Source organism: Carcharodon carcharias, chromosome 21 (assembly GCF_017639515.1).
Source record: "Carcharodon carcharias isolate sCarCar2 chromosome 21, sCarCar2.pri, whole genome shotgun sequence".
Taxonomy (NCBI): Eukaryota; Metazoa; Chordata; class Chondrichthyes; order Lamniformes; family Lamnidae; genus Carcharodon; species Carcharodon carcharias.
Window position 1 is genome coordinate 8,616,122 of NC_054487.1, and position 18,570 is coordinate 8,634,691.

Below are 18,570 nucleotides of genomic sequence, written 5' to 3' on the forward strand. Positions count from 1 at the left end.
TCTGACATTTTACCCGTGACATATGTTAAGCTGACTGGCCTGTAGTTTTCTGCTTCCTTTGTCGCTCCCATTTTGAACAAAGAAGTTACAGTCACTATTCTCCAATCTAATGGAGCCTTCCCTGAATCTAGGGAATTTTGGAAATTAAAACCAACGCATTGACTATCTTATGAGGCATTTCATTTAAGACCCTAGGATGAAGTCCATCAAGACCCGTGGATTTGTTAAATCTGCAGCTTTAACAATTTGATCAGTATTATTCTTCCCTTCCTTCCATTTCCTGATTTGCAGCTATTTCCGGGATGTTACTTGTATCCTCTATAATGAAACCGATGCAAAATAAATGTTTACTTCATTTGGCACCTCCTTATTTCCCATTAATTCCCCAGACTCACTTTCTATAGGCCAACACTCACTTCGTTAACTCTTTATTAACTATCTATAGAAACTCTAGCTATCTGTTCTTATATTTCTAGCTAGCTTTCTCTCGAACTCTTAATTTTTTCCTCCATATTAATCTTTCAGTCATTTTTTGCTGTTTTTACATCCTGTCCAATCTTTTGACCTGCCATCTATCCTTGTGCAATTATATGCTTTTTCTTTAACTTTGATACTATCTTAAACTTTTTTGGTGAACCACGGATGGTGGGTCCACCCCTTGGAATTTTTCCTTTCTCGTTTGAGTGTATCTATTCTGTATATTCTGAAATATCTCTTTAAATGTCTGCCACTGCATGTCTATTGACTTATCTCTTAACCTAATTTGCCAGCTCACTTTAGCTAGCTCTGCTTTCATATCTTCATAATTGCCCTTATTGAAGTTTAAAATACTTGTCTTTGACCCACTCTTTCTCTCCCTCCAAACTGAACGTAAAATTCAATCATATTATGATACTGAGGAGTGCCTTCACTATGAAGCCATTAATTAATCCTATCTTGTTGCACAATACCAGGTCCAGTATAGTCTACTCTCTGGTTAGCTCCCAAACGTGCTGTTCTAAGAAACTATCCCAAAAACACTCTATGAACTCCTCATCTAGGCTACCTTTGAATAAGGCTGTGGTGAGGCCTGAAGCCAAGAGGCTATGATGGAACCTGAGCTGAGGACCTGTGAACAAGTTATTGATGTGTAGATTTCATTTGATCGTACAGTCCATGACTCTTTCTATAACTTCATTGAGGATTGAAAGTGGCTGATAGGGTGGTAATTAACTGACAGAATTAGACTTGTCCAACTAGTGTTTTCAATAGGACACACCTAAGGAGAAATCTGCAGGGTTGACTGGAGTGAGATTGCCTAAGTACTCTGGTATATGTCCTGGCTCATTAAAGGTTGGTCTGCCCCATTTTCCTTTTTACTGGACTCTGTAGTAGTAGTTTTACAATTGAATGGCTTGGCAAACCATGCTGGAGTTTAACAACAGTCAACTGCATTGTATGGGACAGGAGACAGATAGACCAGACAAGGGTAAAAATAGCAAGCTCTCGTCTGGAGAGAAAATAAACAAGTTGAATTTTTGTGTGGAGCACACACTTTTTCCAGATAAACAGCAAAAGCTGGAGGGTAGGTCTCCAGCATATTGTATTTCTCCAGTAATGACTGGCAAAGGCGAGGGCAGATCCCTTGCTCATTCTGCAAGGGAAACCCTGATTGGAACAGAGGGCATAAAAGAAAATACTTCACAAAATAGGCAGAATATAAGATTAAAATGAAAACCAAACATCCTTCACCAATTTCTGTAAATGTTTAAAACCATTTCATTGGTATAAGGGTTTTCTGGGTTTCAAAGCTTCTAAGAAGTTAATAGAGAAATAAATATTACACAACTGCTGTGATCAAGCCTCAATGTGTAGGGATTTTGAGACAAAATCGAATTTCAAGATGTTATATGACTTGCTTTGAATATGTTGTTGGAAAAATTGAGTTTATATACTTCTGATGGTTTGTATAAAATTATCTTGAGTATTGCTGAAAAAAATGACATGTCTAAGCTTTTCATCTTGCATTCACCTGGACACTTCACAGGAATAACAATATAAAGGGAAAACAACAATTTAGACTGTATGTGAAGAAAGTGCTGATTGGTTGGCAAGTGGCATTGCCATGGAGAATGTACCAGTGATGGTGTCTGACAGTCAACTGCCAAGCATTGCGTTAAATTTAAATCAGGCAGCTTAACCTTGATTGGTCAAGACATTGTCCTGAGGAATGAGTCAGCGAATGGCTGTCACTTATTTTGTTCAGCTGAAACAGGCACAATGTGTGTACATGTTCTTTCTGTCTGCAAAGAACAGGGCCCTATGTACTAATATATGTAGCTTCCAATACACACAAATGCACCACATTGTGAGCCCAATTCACCAAGGCTTCCAAACCCACGACCTACCACCTAGAAGGACAAGGGCAGCAGATAGATGGGAACACCACCTCCTGGAAGTTTCCCTCCAAGTCACACTCCATCCTGACTTGAAAATATATCACCATTCCTTCACTGTCGCTGGGTCAAAATCCTGGAACTACCTACCTAACAACACTGTGGGTGTATCAACACCACATGGACTGCAGCGGTTCAAGAAGGCAGCTCACCACCATCTTCTCAAGGGCAGCTAGGGATGGGCAATAAATGCTGACCCAGCCAGCGAAGCCCACATCCCATTAATGAATTTTTTTAAAAATTTGTTGTTAGCGTAATTCTTAGCACACTGAGGATTATTTAGCAAATGTTTTCCAATCGCAGAATCACACTTGTTGGACACTGTTTTGAGTTTTGCAAGCACGGGCTGGTTGGGTACAGCCTGTATCCTGCCCATTGTGGACAGCGGCTGGGATATGCTGTTTGATATGATCTGCCAGTCTTCACAAGTGATCCATCAGATTGCAGAAGGAAATTGACACAGTTGCTATCCTACATTTGCAAGCTTTATTAACATATTGGTACCAATCTGTCTGAAGGGTTGATTCATAAAAATGAAATAAGTCTCATACGCCAGTGACAGAGATGTAAACCATCAGCAACTCAAACTTGCACTACTTGGAATACAGCTCAAAATGCTCTCTTCGTACACAACCCCACTTTAAAAGGACCAAATCTGCAACTGGACTGCTAGATGTTTTTCACCATTCAAGTGGATATCTAGCCATATTTAAAAATCCTGCATGTATTCTTCGTCAACATCTTTCCATTAAAGATTCCAGTGATAACATTTCTAATGGCAACTTTTTATGATGTCATTCTGTAATCAAACCAGTAGAGGTGCTCCAGTGCTGTCACAGTCAGGAGATGTAGTTATTTCTGGCTTTTCTCATTGTCCGTATGGACATAGGAATTTATAATAGAAATATAAGATGACAATGTATGACTATGAATTATGTCGACACTCACTTGCCTAATTATTTTCTATCCTGTAATTCTTCACCTGAAGACTGCACTTGATCTTGACTTCTGTATGCAGTGCAATACCACAGGAGATTGACTAATAATTGTAAAATATATCACACAATTCACTGAAACCCTCATGGCAATGGATTTGGCTCATGTTTTCATGATAGTTCCATTCTTTTGCAATTTGATTTTTGCAGTGCAATTGTTTTTTTAATCTCATTTCTTTAACCTCTCTGAATACATAGATAAACAGGAGCAACAGCAACCAAAGTAGAGAATGTCATCCACTAATTGGAGGAAATAATTGTGGCAACATGAATGTCACTTTTTACCCTCCAATTTTCAGTCTTCCATTCCTAAACACTGATTTGTGATGGGGGAGGGGTGAGATGGGGTGGATGTTGACTGTAACTTGGTCATACTTTTGTTGTTGAGTCAGAAGATTTATGGATTCAAATCCCAAGCCAGAGACTTGAGCGCAATGCCTAGGCTGACACACAAATGCAGCATTGAAGTTCTGCACTGCCAAGTGCCTGATCTTTCAGATGAGGTGTTGCTAAAACCCTGTCTGCCCCCTTGTGTGGACATAAAAGATACCCTGGCACACAATTTTGTAGAGCAGGGGAGTTGTCCTGGTGTCCTGGCCAATTTTTATCCCTCAGCCAAGATCACTAAAACAATAGGGAACCAGACAATCCTTATCACTGACACAAAAACAGAATTACCTGGTAAAACTCAGCAGGTCTGGCAGCATTGGCGGAGAAGAAAAGAGTTGACGTTTCGAGTCCTCATGACCCTTCAACAGAACGGAATCCTTATCACTGCATTGTTAAGCTCCAGTAGCTGTTAGGCAATGAAGACCAAGACTGATTACTTCAGGTAGAGTTTATTTTTAGTCCATAGGACTCTCTACAGACAGAACTAGTATCACCTGTTATCCTTTTTATACAACCAAATGGGTACATAGGTTGTTAACTAATAATTAACACTTGAACTCCTTTAATTGTTTTTTTCCCGAACAGATTCCCCTCTTCTTAAAACAAAAGTAATCCTTAAGTTTATATAATCACAATCAGTATATATTTTTCATTCAATATATTCACCTTATTCTCTTCCTTAAAAAAAGAACATGTATAGATATGTCCACACAGAATATTTTTTTCTTCTGAATAAGGTGTCATCTTGGAGTTCGCTCCTCTTTTGGTGAAGCAGCCAGATGATTGGTAGCTGCTATCAATCCATTTGGATCTTGGCAATCCTCCTTATTCTCAAGCAACTGTTTTAAGTTTGCAATGTCAATTCATAATCTCTTCTCCTTAACGCACTTCGTAGAGTGAACATTTTCCCCAAAGTGACTTATTATCTATAAGACACTTGATAAGTATTGTTCCTGAATACCCTCTTCCATTTAAAATTTCTGCCAGTATCATTGATATAAAGAATGTCATATCTACTGCCTCAACAAGGGCGAGAGTCTCCGCTGCCCAACGTACTTTTAAAAACTCTTTGTACCTTTTTTAAATTCTCATGCCAGAGGGCAGCATTTGCCTTTTTCCCCTATGAAAAATATTATAAATCCTCCTGCACTCGAAAATCCATTACGTAGGTTTGCATAACATGCATCACTGAACTCAATCAGTTTCATTTTTCTAACATCACCCAAAGATGGGAATTTCAAAACACACTGCTCTGTTTTTAATTTTGTCAATATTTTGTTTGCCCAAATGATTTCTTCAATCTTGGGATCATTCATTTTAGTGCTCAATTCCAAAACGTCAAAACTGAAGTCTGGCCTTGTTCGTTTGCCTAGCCAATTGAGGTGCCCAATTTGACTTCTGAGTTCCTTTTTCTGTTTCAGAAGCTGCTGTATCTTTCTGGGAGGCCATACCATGACTAGTTGTAATGGGATTGACGTTCTCTAAGTAGGATTGCTGATGTAAAAGTATGTGCGATCCGCTCTGCCTGATTTCCAATCCAGTGTACAATGCACCAGAAGCCTGACCTCCAATTTTAAACTCCGTTCTGAGCCCATTAATGACAACCATTTCAAATTTGCTACTATCACCCCACAAAAAATGTGGATTATAAAGATGCCTGCAAGTTTCCCTCCATGGTGCCAATAAAAAATTGCCGGGTCTGCTGCCAACTGAGGACAGCCCAACTTTTACAAAACTGAGGTAAAAGCAAAAAACTGAGGATGCTGGAAATCCAAAACAAAAACAAAAATACCTGGAAAAACTCAGCACGTCTGGCAGCATCTGCGGAGAGGAGCACAGTTAACATTTCAAGTCTGAATGACCCTTCAACAGAACAGTTCTATTGAAGGGTCATTCGGACTCGAAACGTTAACTGTGCTCCTCTCCGCAGATGTTGCCAGACCTGCTGAGTTTTTCCAGGTATTTTTGTTTTACAAAACTGAGCTCACTGAGAAATGCCAAACTCGAAGCGCCATTTAAACCATTTACGCACTTATTTAGCTTCCAGAGAGTGTCTTCTGCATTTGGCACCTCTTTCGGTGGACAGAGAAAAACTTCCTTTTGAAGCTAATGTCCCTGCAAAAAGGCATCTTTAATATCAATGGAATAACAGTCCCAAGCATTTGTAGCTAATAGACCCAAAAAAATCTTCAGCAGAATCGGTCTGCTGTAAGCGAATGTACTCTTACATCCTCGTCAGCCATTTTTTCTTCAAACCCTCGTGTCACTAATCTGCCTTCAGCTTTATAAGCCCCATTAGGAAGCACCTTTTCCATGCAGAGGCAGAGTTGATTATCCCCTATTTCGCACCTCTGTGTTTACCCCAAATTCTTTCCAACTATGTAGTTCTAGCTTTGGCCTTTATTAATCCTTTATTAATTTATCGTCTAATTTGTTTGGAGCTACTAAGACTTCTCGATCACATGGGCTTCTGCTCCTTGTAGCATTACCAGTCTCAACCATATTTCTTGACCTTGTTAAGCTACACCATCTATTCTGCCTTCTATCACACTCCAGACTGTTCCTGTTTGATCTCCCGCTCCCATTTATAGATGTTCTTTCAATAGTTTGTGATCTCTTCCTAAAGGCATGTTCACTCCCAGATCCACTGTTTGAACTGATATTATGTTTCCATGCCTTCCATTTTTATACTTTATGTTCCCAATGCATAGGTTCAATCTCCTATCCTTCATTTCGTACATTCCAGTGGCCTTCCCTGCTCTACCTACAACTGTTGCATCCTGCTGTTGACTGGTCCCTTCTGGCAAATATGTAACTTTAGTACCAGTTTTCAACAGTTGTCCTCTGGGACAAATTGCCTTATCTTGGTCATCCGAATTACAGCCTCCATCTTCAGATACCCTGTCAACTTCAGCTACCTGGCCCTCTCAATCATGCAACATAGGCTATGATAAGTACATGATTCCTTGTCCCTTCCTACAACAGTCTCCAAATGCAAATTTGTAGTCCACACCAACTAACCTTGATGAGTGTTCCCAAATAGTCTGGTTCCCATGTTGTAAAAATAATTGTTTTACCATCTTTACCTATAATATTTCTCTGGCCTTTCTACTTGTTAAATCCCTCTCTTTTATAGCATACTCTGTCTCCCTGATTGAAAATAGATTTTGATGGCGTACATGATGTCTTAGAGCTCGCCGAATTCTTTCTGAAATTTTGGCTTTAAGGAACGTTCTCCTAACTGCGTGTAGTGCGTTTAAATGCTCAGAAAAGGTGGAGCTAATCGTAGTGCCCTCAAGCTGGGGGATGATCAATCAGGACTGAAGGAATTTTTTGGGTTTCTACCAAAAAACCAACTGATATGGACTATAGCCTCCAACCATCTGCAATGAATTCTTGGTATGGACAGCCCACACGAGAGCTGATAATTTGCAGTTTGGTCTATCTGCCAATATTTTACGAAGCATCTCATCTATCACCACGTGATTCCTTTCACACACTCTGTTACTAATTGGGCTCTCTGCTGCTCTATTAATAATGATTATATTCATATTTTTTCATATAACCCAAAACTCATCGTTAGTAAACTCCCACCCCATTACTCGTGAGGAGTTTTGCCACTGGTCCCAATCCGGTCCTTATCCACTTTTCCATTATCTGATCCACAATTATTTTCTTTTCTTTACTGTGTATGATTGTCATCTGGCTAAACCTTGTGGCCAAATCGACGAAATGCAAAATAAAAATGTTCTTTTCTTTATCTCACACCTTTAAATCCATTGCCACAACTGCATTGAAATCCCTCGCTAAGGGTCGACGCACTATGGGCTGCGACAGTGTCCTTTTGGATTTCTTATATATATCACATCTATGGCTTATCTCCTATAAGTTTAGTGTGCTCTCCATCCCTTAGCAAATTTTTTAATCTTTGTGTAGAACCTTTGTGGGCAAACTGCTGATGCAATTTTAACACAATTAGCTTTTTGTTTTCTAAATCCCTATCCCCGATGCTAATAACACTTCTTTAGTCTCCTTAGTAGAAAAGTTAGGTTTCATTGAAGGAAGACAGTAGTGTCCAGATTGTGTAAATTGCAAATCCACAGGTTTTCCAAATACAACAGCTTTGTCATTCCCCATGTCCAGCTTCATTTGCACTTTTTTCATCGATGACCTCAACAGCAACGATATTTCACGGGACACTACGTCCGTACTGATGAAATGATTGACTCCAGCTATCTTACAGAGAATCATTACCCTTTTTAAAGATTTTAGGGTATTATCATCTCCAAATCTAAAGCTGGTGGAACTCTCAAATTCCTTAACCTTATTCCAGTCCATGTCATTTAAGGAGTCTAGGTAGTATTTTAACCAGTCTATTCCACAGAATGTAGACGTGCATCCTCCATCTAGCACCACACAGTTGAAGGATTCTGCAACCAAGACATTCATTACTGGGCTGAAACTTCATATAACCAATACAATGCCCTCTCTTTGGTCAATATTTCCATCTTCTTCTTCCGAGTCTTGTCTCATGTTTAATTTTGAACACATTATATCATTTAGAACAGTTCATTGTATAATTTTATTTTGAATCGCATCTAAAACACCGATTGACCATACCCTGGGCCTTTCTGGGGCTCATCTTTTGTTGTTATTCCCCAGTTCTGTTCTCCTGCCATAATTGTCAAAGGTGTTTCTATCCTCGTTGTTTCTAGTTACATATCTCCTTTCGTACTGATGCCTGCATCCTGTTTCTAGACGATCTCGCCATCCTGTTCACGTTATATCCTCCATTTTCTGTCTTGCCACTGAATGACCCATTTGCGCCATGAATGCTGCCAAGAAGGAATGTTTTCCGAGAATTTTTTTTTAGATCTTCTGATATCTGTTCTAGCAGTGTGTATCTTTCTGCAAATTTAACTCCCATCAAAACTAGAAAACTGTCTGTATTCGATGCTCTGGCGCAGTCAGAAACTTAAATGCCAGCACGATTTGCAAAAATTCCATCTGGAAATTCCCCAAGTAGACATTAGAGCAAGCTCAAAGTTAATCTTGCCCAATGTCTTTGCATGTTTGCTTTCTAGTGGAGGGGAGGGTTTGGTGGTCACAGGGTGTTTAATGACGGGCATGAATGATGTCTGAATGTTTAAACCTTTTCTCCCCACTCCCGATCCCCAACTTGTAGCACTTAGCGCTCATCAGCTGAAATCTTCTAACTTAGAACTGACTTGTCATGTTGTTCATGCTGCTTCTCAGCACATTGGATTTGATTGTTGAACCTTTTCAGTTACTTGAAACTGGTATTGGTCTTAGATCAGAAACTGGGTTGAACTGAAGTTTTCATCCATAATGAACATAGGAAATAGGAGCTGGAGCAGGCCATTTGGCCTTTCTACCTCAATACCACCTTTCCCCTATCATCTAATTCCCTTAGTACAGAAAAATAAATTGACCTGTTTTGAGCATACTCAATGACTGGAAATCCACAACACTCTGGGGTATAGAATTCCAATGATTCACCACCCTTTAAATCAAGAAAATTCTTCTCATTTCAGTTCTCAATGGCTGATCCTGTATTCTTTGCAGAATGGATATCAAATGTATCTGAGTCGATTTATGTGAATTCCATGGCTGCTTATAAAGTTATTAAGGTTATTAAACACTTGTTTAATTCTCTCAACTTTACAACAAGCCAAAATATTCACATAAGGGAATTGAGGAACTGCCTTCATTTGCTAAAAATTGTCTCCAACAGATGTGAACTTCCATAGATTGTGTGGAGTTGGTTCTCTTAGTTATTCTCACCTATGTGTAGAACTGACATTTGCAATTGCTTCCCAGTCCAATGCACAGGAATAATGAATAGTTTATAGTTGACAAGCTACTGAGTTGACAGCCACATTAAAATACAATCAACTGTTCTGTTAGTCAAGTGTAGGTTCCAATCAGGTGGCTTTTGCACCAGCAAAAAATGCTATTAATTTATCTTAATTAACTTTATACTCAGAGCTTTGATTAGTCACATATCTTTTTATTTTTGTTCCACATATATCCAGTTTTCATCTGACAATATTTTTCTTTCAGATTTTTTCCAAGTATGGCACAGTGGTCAAGTAAGTGAAACATAATTTATGTTATTGGAAATTCTCCTGTGTAAATGTCAAGTATTGAAGGAATGAAAAAAATTAATTTTTTTTTTTTGTTTTAATAAGAATTGACCTGACAAAAACTTACAGGATCAAATGTTTGTTAAAACGTTATGCCAAAACGATGAAAAATAATGAAACAATATTGATGTATCATGAGTTAAATATTGTAAACTTGATCTTGACATTCAGAATCTTGCTCTGGCACTTCTGAAATGAAATAAATCTGCAAGCCCATATTTACTCAAAATAAAGAATGCAAACCAAAGACAACGATCCAATATTTGAAACTGGCTGTTATTCAATGGATTCTGATATTCAGTCCTTTGGAGAAGAAAAGAGGTTGTCATGAATAGCATACCCAGTATTAATCACCTCAGAAGTACCTTATGACTTAACTTTCAGTTGTTCCTTTTTAAACATGACATTCCAACATTAAACAGTGCTAATAAAATTTTGCAGTGCAGCACAGGACTTCAAGCCAGAAAAATCAGCTTGGTTGAACCGACAGAGGGTTAGCCCAAAGGATACCATAAATTCCACCCCTCTAAGTTGTAATGTATAACTTGCAAAACTTTATTGCTTTCAACATTGATTGGGACAAAGCCCAAGATTACTATTCTGTATGGAAGTTTCCCTACAATTAACAGAAAATGCTGGAAATACTCAGGTCAGGTCATATCTGTGGAAAGAAACAATTAACATCTTGGATCAATGATGATCCTTCATCAGAATGGAAAAAAGATGGAACTGTAATAGATTTTGAGAAAGTGAAAGGAGGAGAAAAGAACAAGAGGAAGGTCTGTGTTGGGGTGAAGGGCAGGACCAGTTAAATGACAAAAGGCTTTGTGGTAATTGGTGAGGTAAAGAAACAAAAGGTGCATCCAGGTGGGGTGAGGATGTTTAGATAACAGCCATCTGAAAGAGAAAGAAACGAGACAAAATAGAGGCAGAGGTTATGATCTAAAATCACCCCAACACAACCTACCTTTCAATGCAAGTGCAGAAGCTGCAACACCTGCCCTTTTACCTCCTCCATTCTCACCATCTAAGGCCCCAAGACTCCTTAGCACCTTCCAAACACACGACCACTACCATCTAGAAGGACAAGGGCAGCAGACACATGAGAACATCACCACCTGTAAGCTCTCTTCCAAGCCACTCACCATTTGACTCGAGTTATATCGCCGTTCCTTCACTGTCGCTGGGTCAAAATCCTGGAACTCCCTCCCTAACAGCACTATGGGTGTACCTGCATCACATGGACTGCAGCCTACATTGAAATCCTTGTGCCACAGTTTTGCCCATTCACATGATCCGTCAATATCTCTTTGTAATTTTATTCTTTCATCTGCATTGTTGACTGTGTTGCCTATCTTTGCGACATCAGCAAATTTGGATATATGGCTTTCTATTCCATTACCTAAGTGGTTCATAAATATGATGAATACCTGAGATGACAACACAGATCCTAGTGGGATACCACAAGGGCCCATTGTCCCTAATCTTGTCTCCTGCCAATCCGCCATTTCCTAATATATCTGTTAAAAGCTCCATACAAAGTTAAGACTTGCTCAGTGAGGCGTAACTGGATTTTTAATGGTGATCTGAGTAATAACTACTGTTGAACAATCAATTTGTCCCTGAAAAAATGACTTTACATACATTTGTGAAATGTTAAATATCTCATAATTAATTGCTAATTTTTAAAATAAATAAACAAAAATTTAGTTTATTTGTGATACTTCAGTTACCCCATGTTTATGTCCCAATCTTATTTCACTCTCCACAAAATTTTTTAAAAACGAATTTATGATCCCCATAACTTTTATGATTTTTTAATAAAAGATGCATTTCCCAGTGATAAAGAATTACACGATGACAATATTTTACATTTTAAGACTTACCCTCTAACAAATAAACTAGAATCAACATTGAGTAAACATAACTTGGTAGGCAACTAATACTCTAAACTACAGCAAAGGTATTCCCCATTAACTTGTTAGCACAACCAAAAACCCTATGCCGTGTTTATACATTCTATCACAATCTCAGCAGAAAGGTAGTCTTCTGTTTAAAGTCGTAAGCTCATCCTGGCTTTAACAGGATCATTTCTTCCTGCCCCAGCAGGCTGAATGTTCCAGTGTCCTTTTAAACAAAACCCCTTTCTTCCACCTTCTAAGCATTATTGAATGGACTTCCAGTAGCAAGGCCGCCTCTGGTTTCTCCTTGGTCTTTAACGCACCAAACCCCAAAACAGTCAATTTCTTCTGCCTGGCGTAGCATCTGTTTTGGGTCATCTTCCCCAAATCTCTCTGTCTGACTGCCTTTGAGAGTCTATATAGAACAAGGCCAGCTGCCTCCACCTTTGTGTCCAGGTGTTCAAAATTGCCTCTTACTTTAAATAAGTTTTGACATGGGCTCCTGCCCCCATGGCAACCAGATTTGTCTCCAGGCAGATTTAGTATGAAGTCACATGGTCTTGTCTAGTCAGAGTTCGGAGGAGGTCACATCCCACTCTCCAAACTACTCAATTTTACCTTGAATTAAAGGAGACAGTTTAAAATTTAACTGCCTTATAAAGTGCAGCAGTCATAACAATTTTGGTTATTAGTGCTTTTCATTTCCTGGTTGAAGTTTTGGAACTCTTTAATGTGATTGGCTACTTTGGAGAGCTTGATGACATCACTGCAGCTCAACATGGAAATCCTTATGAAAGAACACTGCAATCAACTGCATATTGAGCAAGTTAAAGCAACGCCGCAAAGATGACTAGATCTCTGTGAGGCTTTCTTTGAGGTCAGCGGTGATTGCAACATTCGGGCCAATGTATACCATATTGTTTTATTCAGTCTTACTGGAGTTGGTATTAAGCTAGTCACTGTACATCTATATCACACATAACTGGACAGTTCTGTCAAACATTGTGTGAAGCATTGTAATTGTTTGACCAGGTAAAGAACTTCTGTTTGGCTATGAGAAGTTAAAGCTTTTGTGTAATTAAGTAGACCTGAAAAATGGATCTCAAATTGGTTGAAATCCAGTCCCCAGAGGTGCACTGAGTTACATTTGGGTTTGGTAATATCAGAGAGGATATACCAGGTTAAGATCTTGCTAATCTTTGCTAGTAACATTACTTGCATTCAAAGTAAATTAACCACTCTGTAGCCTTCCTTGAGGAAATTTTAGTTCAGTGACCTTTTTTTGGCTTTTATTCAGATTTGCTGAGACTGTACCTATTTGTTTACAGAGTTACAGTATTGAGGGATAAAGATTCCAGGAAAAGCAAAGGTGTGGCGTTTGTTCTGTTTCTGGATAGAGAATCAGCGTATAACTGTACCAGGGCACTTAACAACAAGCAAGTGAGCAAAACTTAGTTCTCAATTCCATTTTAAATTCATTTTCACCCGAATAAGAACTGCCTTGTCTTTGACATAACCTTTCAAGTGCTTCTGTTTTTCTTGTCAACTGCAGTTGTTTGGCAGAACAGTGAAGGCGAGTATTGCAGTTGACAATGGAAGAGCTTCTGAATTCATCAGAAGACGTAATTACACTGACAAATCCAGATGCTATGAATGTGGCGTGAGTACAAAACATTTTAAATTAAAAAACATGCAACAAACACTAATCCTTTGGTTTTATTGACGTGATAGTACTATAAAAAAGGATTTAAGAGATAGTTCTGTGTTCCGTCACCCAAAATGTGAATTGACAGATCTTCTAATATAAAATGAAACCTCAAAAAGTTACCATTAAAACCGTGGTGAAAAATTCCGAATTCACCAGACACCAACCTGGGAACATGATATTGTCACATCTCACTGGGGATAACGTGCTGCAATATCAAGCCCCACTGCTCACCGAGCCATAACAATTGTGAAAAAAGTTTGATCAACCTGTCTAATTGTTTAAGTTAGGTTAACAGAATATGAGCACCAGGCTTGAAAACTTAATAAGTAAATAACTGGTGCACTGATCACTACCTCGCGGAGGCTGAGCATCAACTCGCAGACACTTCCTCCTACCTCTCCCTGGACCATGACCCCACCACTGAACATCAAGCCATTGTTTCCAGGACTGTCACTGACCTCATCTCCTCTGGAGATCTTGCTCCCACAGCTTCCAACCTGATAGTCGCTCAACCTCGTACGGCCCGATTTTACCTTCTACCTCCTACCCAAAAACCACAAACAGAACTGTCCTGGTAGACCGATCGTGTCAGCTTGCTCCTGCCCCACGGAACTCATTTCTCGTTTTCTTGACTCCCTTCTCTCTCCCCTTGTCCAGTCCCTTCCCACCTACATCCGTGATTCCTCTGACACCTTACATCACATCAACAATTTCCAAATCCCTGGCCCCAACCGCTTCCTCTTCACCATGGACGTCCAATCCCTCTACACCTCCATCCCCCACCAGGATGGTCTGGGTGCCCTTAGCTTCTTCCTCGAACAGAGGCCTGAACAATCCCCATCCACCACTACTCTCCTCCATCTGGCTGAACTTGTTCTCACACTGAACAATTTCTCCTTCAACTCCTCTCACTTCCTCCAAATAAAAGGTGTGGCTATGGGTACCCGCATGGGCCCCAGCTATGCCTGTCTCTTTATGGGGTATGTGGAACATTCCTTGTTCCAGTCCTACTCCGGCCCCCTCCCACAACTCTTTCTCCGGTACATCAATGATTACTTCGGTGCTGCTTCATGCTCTCATCAGGACTTGAAAAAATTTATTAATTTTGCTTCCAATCTTCACCCCTCCATCATTTTCACGTGGTCCATCTCTGACACTTCCCTTCCTTGACCTCTCTGTCTCAATCTCTGGTGATAGACTGTCCACCAATATCCATTACAAGCCTACCGACTCCCACAGCTACCTCGTCTACAGCTCCTCACACCCCGTTTCCTGTAAGGACTCCATCCCATTCTCTCAGTTCCTTCGCTTCCGTCGCATCTGTTCTGATGATGCTACCATCAAAAACAGTTCCTCTGACATGTCGTCCTTCTTCCATAACCGAGGTTTTCCACCCACGGTCGTTGACAGGGCCCTCAACCGTGTCTGGCCCATCTCCCGCGCATCCGCCCTCACGCCTTTTCCTCCCTCCCAGAAACATGATAGCGTCCCCCTTGTCCTCACTTATCACCCCACCAGCCTCCACATTCAAAGGATCATCCTCTGCCATTTCCGCCAACTCCAGCATGATGCCACCACCAAACACATCTTCCCTTCACCCCCTCAGCGGCATTCTGTAGGGATCGTTCCCTCAGGGACACCCTGGTCCACACCTCCATTACCCCCTACTCCTCAACCCCCACCTATGGCACCTCCCCATGCCCACGCAAAAGATGCAACACCTGCCCCTTCACTTCCTCTCTCCTCACTGTCCAAGGGCCCAAACACTCCTTTCAAGTGAAGCAGCATTTCACTTGCATTTCCCCCAACTTAGTCTACTGCATTCGTTGCTCCCAATGCGGTTTCCTCTACATTGGAGAGACCAAACGTAAACTGGGCGACCGCTTTGCAGAACACCTGCGGTCTGTCCGCAAGAATGACCCAAACCTCCCTGTCACTTGCCATTTCAACACTCCACCCTGCTCTTTTGCCCACATGTCTGTCCTTGGCTTGCTGCATTGTTCCAGTGAAGCCCAACGCAAACTGGAGGAACAGCACCTCAATTTCCGACTAGGCACTTTACAGCCTTCTGGACTGAATATTGAATTCAACAACTTTTTAGGTCTTGAGCTCCCTCCTCCATCCCCACCCCCTTTCCGTTTCTTCCCCCTTCCTTTTGTTTTTTCCAATAATTTATATAGATTTTTCTTTTCCCACCTATTTCCATTATTTTTAAATCTTGTATGCCCTGCTACTCTTTCCACCCCACCCTCACTAGAGCTGTACCTTGAGTGCCCTGCCATCCATTCTTCATTGGCACATTCGTTTAGATAATATCACCACCTTCAACACTTCTTTGTTCCTTTGTCTGTGACATCTTTTGATGATCTGCTCCTATCACTGCTTGCTTTTCCCTACAACCACACCCCACCCCCCACCTCTCTCCCCGCACCACCCCTCCCACCTTAAACCAGCTTATATTTCACCCTTTTCCTAATATTCAATCAGTTCTGTTGAAGGGTCATGAGGACTCGAAACGTCAACTCTTTTCTTCTCCGCCGATGCTGCCAGACCTGCTGAGTTTTTCCAGGTAATTCTGTTTTTGTTAAGTAAATAACTGTTTATTGAACAAATTGTCTTTAACCAGTGGCAAAAGAAAGAAATATGAACTGCTAATTTCTAACTCTATAACCTAACCTCTATGCCTTCTTAAATTCCTATAAACACAAATACAAGACACATAAGACACACAAAAACATGGATTTTAAGAATGGGATAAAACCGTTCAGTAGCACCAATTCTGGAGTACAGGATTCGATGGGTTGATTTTGATCGATGTCTTCCAAATTCCTTTCAGTTCTTTGTTCATGACACGAGGTGGTCTTCCAGCACTTTCAGTCTTTAGTTCACTGGTTGAGTACTTGCCTTTCAATGTCTCTAACAGTGATTTTCCCTTTTTCCCTCTTGACAGGGGTTTTCAGAGAGAGAACAGGTTACAAAGATATCAGGAGAAAAAGCTAGCTAGCTATTATTGTAGAATTATTGGAATCTTACACAGGAGAGAGAGGTTTTAGGTCTTTCCTTTTAGGCTAGGAGCTATTCTGTTACACTGCTCTCGCACAAACCCTGGTCAGGAGCCATTTAAAACATTGTTGCCCGGCAGTTCCCCATTAGACCAGACTCCTCCTCAGCACCATCCTTTCTTTCATGGCACACTCTGCCAGGACAGCAACATTGTATATATCTCTCTCTGTTCCAGTAGACATATCCTTCAAACTGCAGCCATTGTAATTTTAATATACAGTCCAACAGAAATAAAAAGATATGTTTTTTACAATATTAAACAAGACAACCTACTGTCAGTCCCCACATCATACACAATCCAGATCCTTCATGAAATTCACTACTGTAATGTAGGCTGCACTATTTATAGTGTACATTATGAATGCAATGTATGTTGATATTTATCAACCCAAGGATAATTATAGTTAAGAACAAAACGAAAGTGATCCACAAAATTGAATCCTTGGAAAGAAAGTTTATAGTTGAAATTGCACAGCCTTGTGCAAAATGGTTTTATGACGTCGAAAATTATTATGGCATATTGTGTGTACATTTTTTATAAATGAGCTAGGACTAATTTCCAAGAGAATTTCCACTAACCAGGCTTATGTCAACTGTCAGAACTTTGTTGTACGTTGTGGTGGTAAGCCTATTCTTACTATCAGATGCAAAGTTCTTTGATATTCTGGAATATACATTGGCCCAGATTTCAAAGTCAACAACAAAGGAACTTTGCTTGCCATTCATTACGCCCACAACTGTGCACAGACTTTTCGTGGGCTTTTGAATTTCATCATGGTTATGAGAGATCCTTTTTGGCTTCTGCAGTGGATCTGTGGCACGTGTGAGCAGGGCAAGCAACAGAACAGCTCGGTGAGAATTCTTCGATCTGATTGGCTGAAATGAAATAGAGTCCAAATCAGGAAGTATAAATTCATATCAATGTAAATTCAAGTACAGAAAGCACAATAAAGGGAGAGAAAGATGGAATCAAAAGAGAAATAAGACAAAGTTAAGGAAAATTATTATTATTTTTAGATCCTTAATAATTACATGCTGAAGGATTGAAACATCACACTTTTAATTTTACAAATATATTTCCTTGGGTAGAGAGGCTGTTTGTCAGTAAATATGACCTGCCATGCTATCAAAAATTCACTTACACACAAATGCATCAGCCCTAACTTTCTGACGTATTTACTTGTGAAGTATTGCAGCTTCATGCCCTTCGTGTATTTCACTGTTGAGTATGTCAGTGGGGTATTGGTGAAGAAAAGCTTATGGCGGAGTGTGGGCAAATTGGACAGCAACTTTCAGATTTCCATGTTTAATTGTGCATGTGTAGGCAATGGAAGTTCCTGTCCAATTTATTCCATAATATCAGTAAATTCTGATAGTCGCACTGCTATTTCTATTGAAAAACCTGGGCTGTCAGAATTTATAATTAAGCTTTTCTTGCGCAAATTTTCTTTCCTTCCTTTATGGGCTTCAATCTCAAATGATTACGGATCTTTTTTAGCCAGGAAATTGTTATTTGTCCAAGGCATTCAGGAAAGTTTTGAAGTGATTGAACTAAAATGGTTCAAACATTTGGTCGTGTTCAGTTGGCTGTGCAAGTGATCCTTTTTTTTGAAAAGAAAAGCTTTATATAAAAAGTTGCTGTAGCCCAAGGTATTGAGACCTGGGGAAGCCTGGAAGTGTTGGAGTAGGAGAGAAATTATGAGCAGTTAGCCTGACATATATTGTCAGGAAATTACTAGTACATATAGTTAAGGATATGGTGACTGAATATATTGAAAATATTCAGCTGATCAGAGAGAACCAGCACAGATTTGTAAATAGTAGGTCTTGCCTGATGAATCTGATTGAATTTTTGAAGAGGTGACTAAAGTAGTGGATGGTAAATGTCTGTGGATGTTATTTATTTGGACT

At 39.9% G+C, this 18,570-nt stretch overlaps 1 protein-coding gene across 4 annotated transcripts in view; it reads left to right on the top strand.

Annotated features, from left to right (window-relative positions):
- Nucleotides 1-18,570, top strand: part of zcrb1 (zinc finger CCHC-type and RNA binding motif 1) — a 61,111-nt gene that overhangs the window by 23,078 nt on the left and 19,463 nt on the right. For all 4 annotated transcript variants that reach the window (XM_041215536.1, XM_041215535.1, XM_041215539.1 and 1 more), the window contains 3 exons: nt 9,905-9,933; nt 13,217-13,328; nt 13,441-13,548. In XM_041215536.1, coding sequence (XP_041071470.1) covers nt 9,905-9,933; nt 13,217-13,328; nt 13,441-13,548 — 249 coding nt within the window. The remainder of the gene's footprint in view (nt 1-9,904; nt 9,934-13,216; nt 13,329-13,440; nt 13,549-18,570) is intronic.